Source organism: Corythoichthys intestinalis, chromosome 12 (genome assembly GCF_030265065.1).
Source record: "Corythoichthys intestinalis isolate RoL2023-P3 chromosome 12, ASM3026506v1, whole genome shotgun sequence".
In the NCBI taxonomy this organism is placed as follows: Eukaryota; Metazoa; Chordata; class Actinopteri; order Syngnathiformes; family Syngnathidae; genus Corythoichthys; species Corythoichthys intestinalis.
This window is the reverse complement of record NC_080406.1, coordinates 50,150,765-50,163,458: the sequence shown is the minus strand read 5'-3', so window position 1 is coordinate 50,163,458 and position 12,694 is coordinate 50,150,765. Positions and strand designations below refer to the sequence as shown.

The following is a 12,694-nucleotide window of genomic DNA, read 5'->3' as shown; positions in this document are numbered from 1 at the left end:
ATTTTATTATTTACAAGAACTTATTTAGGTTGAATTCCAATGTCACTATTTCCTCAGCACGTCTTGCCGGCTATCTAGCCCTCTTCGTTTTGAGATTGAAATGTGACGTAAAATAAAACACGTAAAAGCCGATTTTTTTTTTGTATGGATGCTGAAATGTCTAAATTACTATTTTTTTGCCCAAAAATGGGCAGTTGGCCGAAAATGAATGAAAAGTTACGCAATTATGTATCGATACAAAAACTAACATGGCGGCCGTCATGAAACAAAGAGCTTTTTAAGTTGAAAATTCTTGTAAATAAATGTGTAAGTCCCGGAATTTATATAGATATGAATGCAAAACAGTCTAGATTGTTGGTTAAAAGCAAAAAAAAAAAAACGGGCAGCTATCATTCATTTTTTGTAAATATTTCAAGTTAAAGTTCCACAAATTTTTTTTCCAATCATTTCATTATTTTCACGTTTCAAAGTGCATGCATTGTACGATTTTATGTATTAATTACCTTGAATCCTCGACCAAATCACTCTTGAGACATTCCTGCCTGCTTGTATGCATTAAATTTTTTGTCCTGTTTCCACCTAAATCCGGCGTTAGAACACAGCGTTTGTTTGAGTTTATCCCAGTGAAAGCTGCCAAGATGCTCTGCCTGGTCCGGCCCCCTACGGGAAGCTGCGGCGCAGTGTCTGTAGGAGCTTTCTCATCAATTGATAGTAAAGTCGATGACTGTCGTTTTAACCACATTTTTATTACCAATCTGTTGAGAAAGGGTGTTTCCCAAAGGTTCACAATAACATACTTTCGATATGTTAAAGAAAGTCCACAGGTGGAGTAATATGTTTTTCTTTCTTTTTGTAATTTGAAGGATGGCACGGTGAAGCTGTGGGAGTATGAAACTGGTCAGAAGCTCGAAAGTTGGGACTTGAACAACCTTGAAGAAACACTTGTCCCAAAATTGGACAATGAGATGGTAACTATCTTCTCTGTCAAAACTAGGGTGTTTAGGGACAAATGACTCAGCCACAGTTCTTTATAATTGAAAAATATAGTTGAAGTGAATCATCACATTTCAGCTGCCAGCCCTTCCCAGTCTAAATGGATTGCACATCTAATGCCATCAACTCTAGTAATTTTATGATTGAGTTATACAATTTTACTTTTCGTCTTTGGGTTGGGCAAAGCGCAATATGACAGCAAAAGACGGACATTGCCAGAGCGATGACTCCAGCAAGCCAAGTTATTGTACGAATACATTTATTCTTCATTCTTTATTATCTTTTCATTTATTATTTTAAGCTTCGTATTGTGTTGGGGTCAGAACTGACCCGTTTTCAAATTTTTGTATGCAAAAACCAATGCTCCTTTTGACATACCCAAACTTGAAAACTGGTCACTCTTGACCCGAAAACAATATATTGCAAAGGTTTAGTATTTTCAGGCCAAGTTGATTTACAGATCAAATTTAAATAACTAGCAAAAATATTGGCCAATTTCTAAAACGGCTTTATTAGTTTCGGCGTCAGGTGTGAGAGCTACTTTTCGAGTGTTCCAAAGCTTGGAATGCCTTATTGAAAAAGCGTTTATGAATTGGCCCCTCCCACATACACATTGAATGAGGAAAAGGCCATTAAGTTTGGTATCATTAGCATTACAATGAAACCTAATGTTATATTTGCGAATTAAACTGCCTAGCAATAGCATATAAATGCTAAATTATAGTGGGCCAAAAACTGATTAAAGGGTATGTCATGCCCTGGGAAAATGTTAATATTCCATCATTTATCCATAAACGCATGCCTTTTGTATTCATATCATGCCACTTCGTGTAATTACACACAAGAAAATGAGAGAAATTTGGCTCGATTGTCAAGCTAAAACGACTGGCGGCCGAGATCTGGCAGATTGTGTGCGTGACGTCACGACAAGTGAAGAGAGTGCCACCGGCCACTAGGGGGGCAGCGCCTGTCTGCATCAATATAATTCCTTCTAGTGAGGGGAGAATTAGGGGTGTTTTGAGCTGTTTATGCTGATGCATTGTGTTCGTCCTGCACATATTCCAGGTTCCCTCATGAAGAAACACCCCTCGTTGTCAATAAAAGAGAATTCAGAATTGACAGTGAGGGGTGTTTCTTCAACAAGAAAAAGGCTCAGTGCTTTAATACTGAATGGCGGCGATGATGTCAGACAATTTCGTTTCTAGTTTCAGCGACGAATCCGACGTAGAAGGACGTAACGAATGTTCATCTAATGGTGACGAGGAGAGTTACGAAGCTTTAATCGGTGTTTTAGGTTACCAATTTGAGCCCAAACGAACGCCAATGCAGCGTAATGAAACGGTCATTGAGGGGAGCAATGACACTGATGAAACATCAACAGCAGATCGTGTGGGGAAACACCAATGATTTGTTTTGCATTTCTTTTTGTGAAGCTGATACACCGTGACTGCAAAATAAAGGAATGCATAGAATAATTATCATTTATTGCACTATCATAGCTTTTTGCTCTGCCAACAGACACAAATATGAATGGGATCAGAGGATTTGTTCTATATATTTTACGAACGATAATTTATACATGTGTCCAGTCCTGTATCCAACGCTAACATTTTTTTATTATAAAAGAGTACTCACTCTGGCCATTTCAAGCTTGGCTGCTCCCCCCCTTTGCTTAGCCTTAGCCTCCTTTGCCACTCATCGTCCTCTTTCTTGATATCTCGGGACATTTAGGTAGCTGCGCGTGTATGGTCGGTACCGCATCTCCTTTGAGCAGCAATCTTTTAGCAAAATCCGATTTCACTTGTCCATTGTTCGAGAAGCTTTCAGGTGGAAAATGCGCACCACAGAAAAGCGTGCCGGAGGCTGTGTCTAGAAAATTAGCCCTCTTTGCACGGACGAACTTTACCCATTGTCTACGTAGTCCAGCTTTTTTTTTCGCGTTCGGGAACTCGTGGATACTATATTCCGATAAATAACGATTTGTACACCACATAGCACAGCAGTTTTGAACCATTTTTGTTATGTTTTCGTCAAACAAACCCCAACGCTACTCTCTCGTCGTTAAAAAACAATGGCACCTGGCTCCGCCTCGACTGTCAATCACTTGTCGTGACGTCCCCGCCCCATTCGACTGTTTCCGGAACACTTTCGGGAATGTTCGTCATTTTCGATCTATTTTCGATAATTGCTCATTAATGTGATTGATTTTTTTTGTTAACTTTATCAATATTTGTTATCTTGGCACATAACGGTTCTATTGATGTCTCACACCCCCTTTGCCGCTACATACCCTTTAAAGTGTTGTCATTGAACCCTATTCGTACATCCATTGCAACTTCAACTTTCAAGTACCGTATTTTTCGGACTATAAGTCGCAGTTTATTTTCATAGTTTGGCAGAGGGTGCATCTTATACTCTGGAGTGACTCATACTCATATATTTATACAAGGGCTATCATTCATTCATTCATTCGTTTTCCATGCTGCTTATTCCTCACGAGGGTCGCGGAGGTGCTGGAGCCTATCCCAGCTAACAACGGGCAGTAGGCAGGGGACACCCTGAACTGGTTGCCAGCCAATCGCAGCAAGGGCTATCAAATGATTAAAATTTTTAATCGAGTTAATCACAGTTTAAAAATTAATTAATCGTAATTAATCGCAATTCAAACCATCTCTAAAATATGCCATATTTTTCTGTAAATTATTATTGGAATGGAAAGATAACACACAAGACGGACATAAACATTCAACATACTGTACATAAGTACTGTATTTTTTTATTATAACAATAAATCCACAAGATGGCATTAACATTATTAACATTCTTTCTGTTAAAGGGATCCATGGATAGAAAGACTTGTAGTTCTCAAAAGATAAATTTGAGTACAAGTTATAGTAGTTTTATATTAAAACTTAATGTTTTCGTTTTAATAAAATTTGTAAAATTTTCAATCAAAAAATAAACTAATAGCTCGCCATTGTTGACGTCCCCGAGCGGGACGTCACATGGGCTCCCTGCAGTTCTTCCACAGTGTATTTAACTACATAAGGTAGTGATTGAAATGCACTACAAGGTGTCGATGGTGAGTTTTAAATTGATTAGAGATCTAGCCAACGCAAAGTCTGAGTAAGATTTATGTGTATTTTGCATAGCTATTTTGATTGGGAATGCCAGTTGTCTTTGCATTGAGCGCTTTTTTTTTTTTTTTTTGAGAGATAGGAATATTATTTTTGTTGTGCTTTTACTAAATGATACTGTAGCGACTTAACTGTTCCGCCCAAATGTATGTTGGGAAGTTGGGCAACCATGGCTCTCAGTAGTGGATGCAAATGGTATACAGTATGTACTAGGGATGTCCCGATCCAGGTTTTTGCACTGCCGATCCGATACCAATATTGTTTTGCACTTCTGATCCGATACCAATACTGGCCGATACCGATACCGGCCTATGTGAGCATGTGTTAAAGTTTAAAGTTATTTAGCCTCCTTACTTAGTTGTCGGACTCATGTTGAAAAAGGTTTTAGTACTCTTGATAACAACTAGCCAGCTGAATTAGGTGAGTTTGAATAACACACAACAGTTGGTAACAAGGAACTGACCTGTTTATTCAGTGACAAACACAAAACATTATAAATAACAAACAGAAATGGCAAAGTCAGTAAAACGTGCAATTAATATTGTAAACTGTCTTAAAAAGCAAAACACACCAACAACCTCAGTGGAAAATCCCCCAAGCTATTAGATGCTTTTAATGTTTCGTGCATTAGTTACAAAAATTTGCATAAAAAGCCTATCAGGTTTAAATAAACGACTATTTTAGTATCAAGTTAACATTATTAAACCGTAAATAAAATACTCAAGTCCCCATTCTGTATCAGCAGCTTTAAACTACATTCAATTCATTTTTTAATTTTGCAAATCAACTGTTAAAGTTGTTAAAATTGCTCCCGTTATTCCATAATTTCCCTTCTGTCTACTTTCGACATGTGAAAGTTTTAAAACTGTTTTGAATATAGATTCAAGTCAAGATTTTGCCGAGTATTTTAGATGAAAAGTTAATTAGGTTCGCTTGGAAGGTTCACAACAGCCTACTAGGGAAGTCTTCTGCTTTAAGATAGCGGCGGTTTACTAACGCATCTGGTTTTCAACACTTCAATGTTGCTAACGCAGTCGAGTCTGTCGTGTAGCATCTGGTTCTATATACATATGATATCTATTATATCCAGTAAAACGACGTTGACGTAGTTTGTAGCAGCTGTCAGCATCAGTCAGGTATTCTTGTGTTTTTTATCCAGCGGCATGAGTTGAGTTAAAGCCGTGAGTTGAGCATTGGCATTACCCGGGTCTAAGACAAGTTATATCTACTTTCGGGACGCAATGCGGTCAGTTTCTCATTGAGTCCCGAAGACCGCTCTGTGTATTAGTTCCGCTTTACTTGACATATTTCAATAATCGGAATTTGGATGTTTGTGAATCGTTCTCGAATCTTCCACGGCCGAATCGCGTGTTGGATGGTGCGTCTTTACCCACGTGAGATAATGGCTCGATCCGATCCAAATATCGGATCGGGACATCTGTAAATGTAATGTTAGCATACCGTACATTTATTCAACCTGTTGTTCTCTATTGTATTTTAAATCGCCTTTTAAGATGACATGTCTGTTCTTGGTGCTGGATTCTATCAAAAAAAATTCCCCCCAAAAATGCGACATTGTTGCGACTTATATGTTTTTTTCGTTTTCATTGCGCATTTTTGGGCTGGTACAACTTATACTCTGGTGCGACGTATAGTCCAAAAAATACGGTAATCAATTTGATTGATTGCATCACCAACAGAAGTAGAAGATGAATAATGGATGGATACTGGCAAGTGCCACTTTAGATTCTAAACTACTATGTTTATATTGTTCACAGAAAGTAACGGTATGCAATATAACCAGCTCCCCTGATGGGTGTCACATCGCTGTGCAGTGTGACAGGTGAGTACACTTCCCTTTAAGTAAAAGTCTTAGACTAAGTCTACACTAGGACTAAGCCTTAAACATGTAATTAGACAATACAGAAAATCGGCTACACTAATGTGCCTCTTCTCCGTGCACTAGGCCTGAACCATCTTTGAAAAAACTATTGTTGCGATTTTTTGGGGATTTGCGATATTATATTGCGATATTAAATATATATATTAGGGCTGTCAAACAAATAAAATTTTTAATCGAGTTAATTACAGCTTAAAAATTAATTAATCGTAATTAATCGCAATTAATCGCAATTCAAACCATATCTAAAATATGCCATATTTTTATGTAAATTATTGTTGGAATGGAAAGATAAGACACACGACGGATATATATATACAACATACTGTACATCAGTACTGTATTTGTTTATTGTAACAATAAATCCACAAATGGCATTATTAACATTCTTTCTGTTAAAGTGATCCACGGATAGAAAGACTTGTAGTTCTTAAACGATAAATGTTTTAGTTACAGGTTATAGTAAATTTATATTAAAACCCCTCTTCATGTTTTCGTTTTAGTAAAATTTGTAAAATTTTCAATCAAAAGTAGAGTTAATGTAATAAGAAGAAGAATAAAAATAACAATAATAAAAATAGAGGGAAAAGTTTTACGTGTATTTTGCATAGCTAAATTGTTTAACTGTGTGTCAGAATAGGGCCTCATTACTATAGACTGAAGTGCTTTCCTTTTTCGAGAACATTATTATTATTATTTTTTGAGAGATAGGAATATAATTTTTGTTGTGCTTTCACCAAACCATACTTATGTTTGTTGTGAAGGAGAAGCTTATGCCAATAAACGGCGCGGTCCAAAGAACGCCTGTGTCCACTCGCCTTTACTGTATAACATATACAGTGGCTGCAAATGGGTTTTCCCATTGGCAGTGTATCAAATACTTGTTCTTTCCACTGTATCTGTACATATCTTACCCAAAATAAAAGAAGAGACACATAATTGCCACTAAAAGACAGAAAACTTGCCGAAATATGTGTGGAGCACAAATAGCACTTTGCATTGCATTGTGAATACAGCATAAACGCCTCACACCTACTAATTCTCCCACGTTTAGAAGACATGAGTATGGAACGGCGCTGCCCTCAAGCGGCCGGTGGCATTCTCTTCACTCTTAATGTCCATAAACGGCCTCATTGTAATGTTTGAGGCAATATGCCAGCGGGTCATTCATTGCATGCGTTAATTGCGTCAAATATTTTAAGGTGATCAATAAGAAAAATTAATTAACGCCCGTTAACGCGATAATTTTGACAGCCCTAATATATATATATATATATATATATATATATATATATATATATAATACATTTTCACTGGATGACTTGAATAGCTGACTGGATGACTCACTGTGATCACCGTGTACAATGATCCCTCGTTTTTCACGGTTAATGGGGATTAGTGGAAAAACCGCAAAGTAGTGCCCCCCGCCATTTTTTTATTTAGTATTTATTTATTTAATTTTTTAATGTAGGTTCAGTTTATTTATTTATTCAGATTTAGGATTGGAAAGAGATACAGTGGGGAGAACAAGTTTTTGATACACTGCCGATTTTGCTGGCTTTCCCACTTGCAGGCCATGTAGAGGTCTGTAATTTGTATTATAAGTTCTCTTCAACTGTGAGGGACGGAATCTAATACAAAAATCCAGAAAATCACATTGTATGATTTTTTTTCTTTTTTAAGAACCCCTCCTGTTCCCCACTCATTACCGGAAGTAACTGCACCTGTTTGAACTTGTTACCTGTATAAAAGACACCTGTTCACATGCTCAAACAAACAAACTCCATCCTCTCCCCAATGGCCAAGACCAAAGAGCTGTGTAAGGACATCAGGGATGAAATAATAGATCTGCACAAGGCTGGGTAGGGCTACAGGAAAATAAGCAAGCAGCTTGGTGAGAAGGTAGCAACTGTTGGAGCGATTATTAGAAAATGGAAGAAGTTCAAGTTGACGGTCAATCTGCCTCGTTCTGGGGCTCCATGCAAGATCTCACCTGGTGGGGCATGACTGATCATGAGGAAGGTGAGGGATCAGCCCAGAACTACACGGCAGGACCTGGTCAATGACCTGAAGAGAGCTGGAACCACAGTCTCGAAGAAAACCATCGGAAACACATTACGCCGTCATGGATTAAAATCCTACAGCGCACGCTGCTGATGCCAGTGCATGTCCAGACACGTCTGAAGTTTGCCACTGACCATCTGGATGATCCAGAGGAGCAATGGGAGAAGGTCATGTGGTCGGACGAGACCAAAATTGAACTTTTTGGTCTAAACTCGGCTCGTCGTGTTTGGAGGAAAAAGAAGGATGAGTACAACCCCAAGAACACCATCCCAATCGTGAAACATGGAGGAGGAAACATCATTTTTTGGGGCTGCTTCTCTGCCAAGGGTACAGGACGACTGCACCGTATTGAGGGGAGGATGGATGGGGCTATGTATCGCCAGATCTTGGCTGACAACCTCCTTCCTTCAGTGAGAGCCCTGAAGATGGGTCGTGGCTGGGTGTTCCAGCATGACAACGACCCAAAGCACACAGCCAAGGCAACTAAAGAGTGGCTCCGTAAGAGCATCTTAAGGTCCTGGAGTGGCCTAGCTAGTCACCAGATCTGAACCCGATAGAAAATCTATGGAGGGAGCTGAAAGTCCGTGTTGCCCGGCAGCAGCCCCGAAACCTGAAGGCTCTGGAGAAGATCTGCATGGAGGAGTCGGCCAAAATCCCTGCTGCAGTGTGTGCAAACCTTGTCAAGGACTACAGGAAACGTTTGGTATCTGTAATAGCAAACAAAGGTTTCTGTACCAAATATTAGGTTCAATTTTTGTGATGTATCAAATACTTATTTCATGCAATTAAATGCAAATTTATTATTTAAAAATCATACATGATTTTCTTTTTTTTTTTAAATTTTTTATTAGATTCCGTCCCTCACAGTTGAAGAGAACTTATGATACAAATTACAGACCTCTACATGCTTTGCAAGGGGGAAAACCAGCAAAATCGGCAGTCTATCAAATACTTGTTCTCCCCACTGTACATATAAAGACATGTTTTTTCACTTTTTTCCCCCCAAAGTATGATTTAGAAAATGTGTGTGTATATATATGTATATATATATATGTATATGTATATACATATATGTGTGTGTATATATGTATATATATATGTATATATATATATATATATATATGTATATACACAGTATATGTTTTAATAAATGTTTTTTAAGCACTTCAAATGTAATAATTATGATCAGTTTTAAACGTAACTGTCCAACCAAATCATTTTGAACAAGGATAAAATACTGTAGTAGGAAAATGGTTCACTTTATTTAATGTTTCTGTTTACCTACGTTGGCTGTGAACCCTGGAGTGACATGTAAAAAAGACAAACTCCCCATGATCATTTCTGGCCTTTATTGCCACGACACAACATGTTCGGCTGAAGTTAAACGATGATTGACATATGTGGCGGGTATGAAGTCCGCTTCTTTCGTAAGATCAAGCACAACCATCTGTCAACATTGTTAACTTTAATAGGCAATAGTGCCGCAGGGAGGAACAAAGAGCCGGGAGAGGCTGTGCGGAGAGCATGTATATGTATATGTATATATATATATACGTATGTATATATTAGAGCTGGGAATCTTTGGGCACCTAACGATTCGATTACGATGACGATTCAGAGGCTCCGATTCGATTATAAAACGATTATTGATGCACCCCCCCTCCCTTTTTTATTTTTTATTTTTATTTTTTTATTTTTTTTAATTTTTTTTATTAAATGTTTTGTACATTAGTTCCAAAATTGTTCAAAAATCCTCTCAGGCTAAACCAAACTACTATTTCAGTATCAAGTTAACATATAGCAGTAACCAAATATACAAAAATAACAGTAAATAAAAAAACTCCAGTCCCCTTTCTATAACAGCAGCTTTAAACTACATTCAATTAATTTAATGTTGTGAATCAACTGTTAAAGTTGTTAAAATTGCTCCCGTTATTCCATAATTTCCCTTTTGTCTACTTTTGACATGTGAAAGTTTTAAAACTATTTTTAAGATAGATTCAAGTCAATATTTCACCGATTTAGGAGTATTTTAGATAAAAAGTTAATTAGGTTTGCTTGGAAGGTTCGCTACAACAGCCTAGCAGGGAAGTGTACTGCTTTAAGATGGCGGCCGTTTACGAACGGCCGCATCTAGCTTTTTGTAGATGTGCTGCTCACGCTACCGAATCAATGGTGCATCTAGTCCTATATAAATGATATCTACCACTACATTATGTGGATGACATACTTTGTAGCAGCTTTTCGGCAGCAGTCAGGTATGTTGTTGTGTTTTTTTAGCTCGTGGCATGAGTGGAGCTAGAGCCGTGAGTTGAGCATTGGCATTACCCGAGGGGCCGGGTAATGAGAAGCATGATGTTTAGCTACTCTCGCTGCGTTCTTCCTCGTTGCGCCCCGAAGACCGCGCGGCGCGCTGAGTGTGTTGTACTTCCGCTTTACTTGGCATATTTCAATAATCGGAAGTTGGATGTTTGTGAGTCGTTCTCGAATCTTCCACGGCCGAATCGCGAATAACCTAAGAATCGGAAATTTTGCACACCTCTAGTATATATATGTATGTATATATATATATATATATATATATATATATATATATATATATATATATATATATACAGTATATGTTTTAATAAATGTTTTTTAAGCACTTCAAATGTAATAATTATGATCAGTTTTAAACGTAACTGTCCAACCAAATCATTTTGAACAAGGATAAAATACTGTAGTAGAAAAATGGTTCGCTTTATTTAATGTTTCTGTTTACCTACGTTGGCTGTGAACCCTGGAGTGACATGTGAAAAAGACAAACTCCCCATGATCATTTCTGGCTTTTATTGCCACGACACAACACGTTCGGCTGAAGTTAAACGATGATTGACATATGTGGCGGGTATGAAGTCCGCTTCTTTCGCAAGATCAAGCACAACCATCTGTCAACATTGTTAACTTTAATAGGCAATAGTGCCGCGGGGAGGAACAAAGAGTTCAACAAAGAGAGAGGCTGTGCGGAGAGCATGAAGTTTGTGGATTAAAAAAACATAAACTATCACACATCCTTGCGCATGCCCACATCGCAATGGCGATGTTTGAACGATATATCGTTCAGGCTTACCGTGCACGGTCTTGCACGGAATCTAGGTTTTTCCAGTGAAACCTTGTTACACATGCTATTTGATCTTTGATCCTGATGGATGTCCAATTTGTTTTTTTTACATGGAATTAGAATTAAAAAGATTATATAAAATATTTGCTCTGGCTCCCATTTTTCATGACCTGAACTCAAACATACAATACCCCATGATTAAAATTTTTGGAATGTCAATTTTCACTAACCATACCTATGCCTGATGTTTTCTTTGTGTCATAGATTGTCAACAATTCAGTTTTTCATGGTGAACCAGGATAGTGAAGAGAAGAAACTTGTACCACACAGCAGGATTTCCCTGCCACTATGTCCTCTTGATATAACCTTTGACCGACAAGGCCGACTTTGGGTGCTGTTGGATTCCTGTGAAACACTGTTTCAAATCTATACACTTGAACATTCCATCTGGAAGGTGCGTAGTCCTTACGTGCATTCAGTGAGTTTATTATTTGGCAATCGGTTCCTCGGGAAAAACCAAAGCAATATATTTAATGTGAATCTAGTGTGACGCTGCCAGCACTGAACTGAAAAGGGTGACTGAGGCTTTCAAATCTCACTGGCAGACACTTAAAGGTGAGTCAAAGAGCTTGCTCATTCAGACATGTGGGACTGTTTTGGAAATGCACGTCATTTTACTATTTACAGAAAAAAGACTTGAGGCATACAAAGAATTGTCCATACAGTCAAACATGGTGGAGGTTCAATTCTCTTTTGGGGTTGTTTGCCATCCATAGTGAGAGATGCAGAGCAGGTGTGGGCATACTAAGCCCCTTCGCAATATGCAAGAAGTCGCAAATTTATCGCTCAGTAAATAAAAATGAGCGATTTATCACTGCGTGCGTGCATATATTTGAGCATGCGTGTTTTTGTGTGTGTGCTACGTGCACTCGGCACATGTACGTGTTGATGACAGTTCCTTTCACAGATGTTTATCGGTCTTCAACACGCCATAGAATTAAAGTTCAGACATTCAGATTAAGAGACCCATCTAATATATACGTATATATTAGGGCTGTCAAACGATTAAAATTTTTAATCGAGTTAATTACAGCTTAAAAATTAATTAATCGTAATTAATCGCAATTCCAACCATCTCTAAAATATGCCATATTTTTCTGTAAATTATTGTTGGAATGGAAAGATAAGACACACGACGGATATATACATACAACATACTGTACATAAATACTGTATTTGTTTATTGTAACAATAAATCCACAAATGGCATTATTAACATTCATTCTGTGAAAGTGATCCACGGAGAGAAAGACTTGTAGTTCTTAAACGATAAATGTTATAGTTACAAGTTATAGTAATTTTATATTAAAACCCCTCATGTTTTCGTTTTAATAAAATTTGTAAAATTTTCAATCAAAAGTAGAGTTAATATAATAATAATAAGAATAAAAATAACAATAATAAAAATAGAGTGAAAAGTTTTACGTGTATTTTGCA

At 37.6% G+C, this 12,694-nt stretch overlaps 1 protein-coding gene across 7 annotated transcripts in view; it reads left to right on the top strand.

Annotated features, from left to right (window-relative positions):
* Positions 1-12,694, top strand: part of wdr4 (WD repeat domain 4) — a 36,858-nt gene that overhangs the window by 9,711 nt on the left and 14,453 nt on the right. For 5 of the 7 annotated variants that reach the window (XM_057852374.1, XM_057852377.1, XM_057852373.1 and 2 more), the window contains 4 exons: positions 864-968; positions 5,909-5,973; positions 11,462-11,651; positions 11,743-11,812. In XM_057852374.1, coding sequence (XP_057708357.1) covers positions 864-968; positions 5,909-5,973; positions 11,462-11,651; positions 11,743-11,812 — 430 coding nt within the window. The remainder of the gene's footprint in view (positions 1-863; positions 969-5,908; positions 5,974-11,461; positions 11,652-11,742; positions 11,813-12,694) is intronic. The other 2 variants (XR_009066325.1, XM_057852378.1) reach the window with 1 other exon arrangement.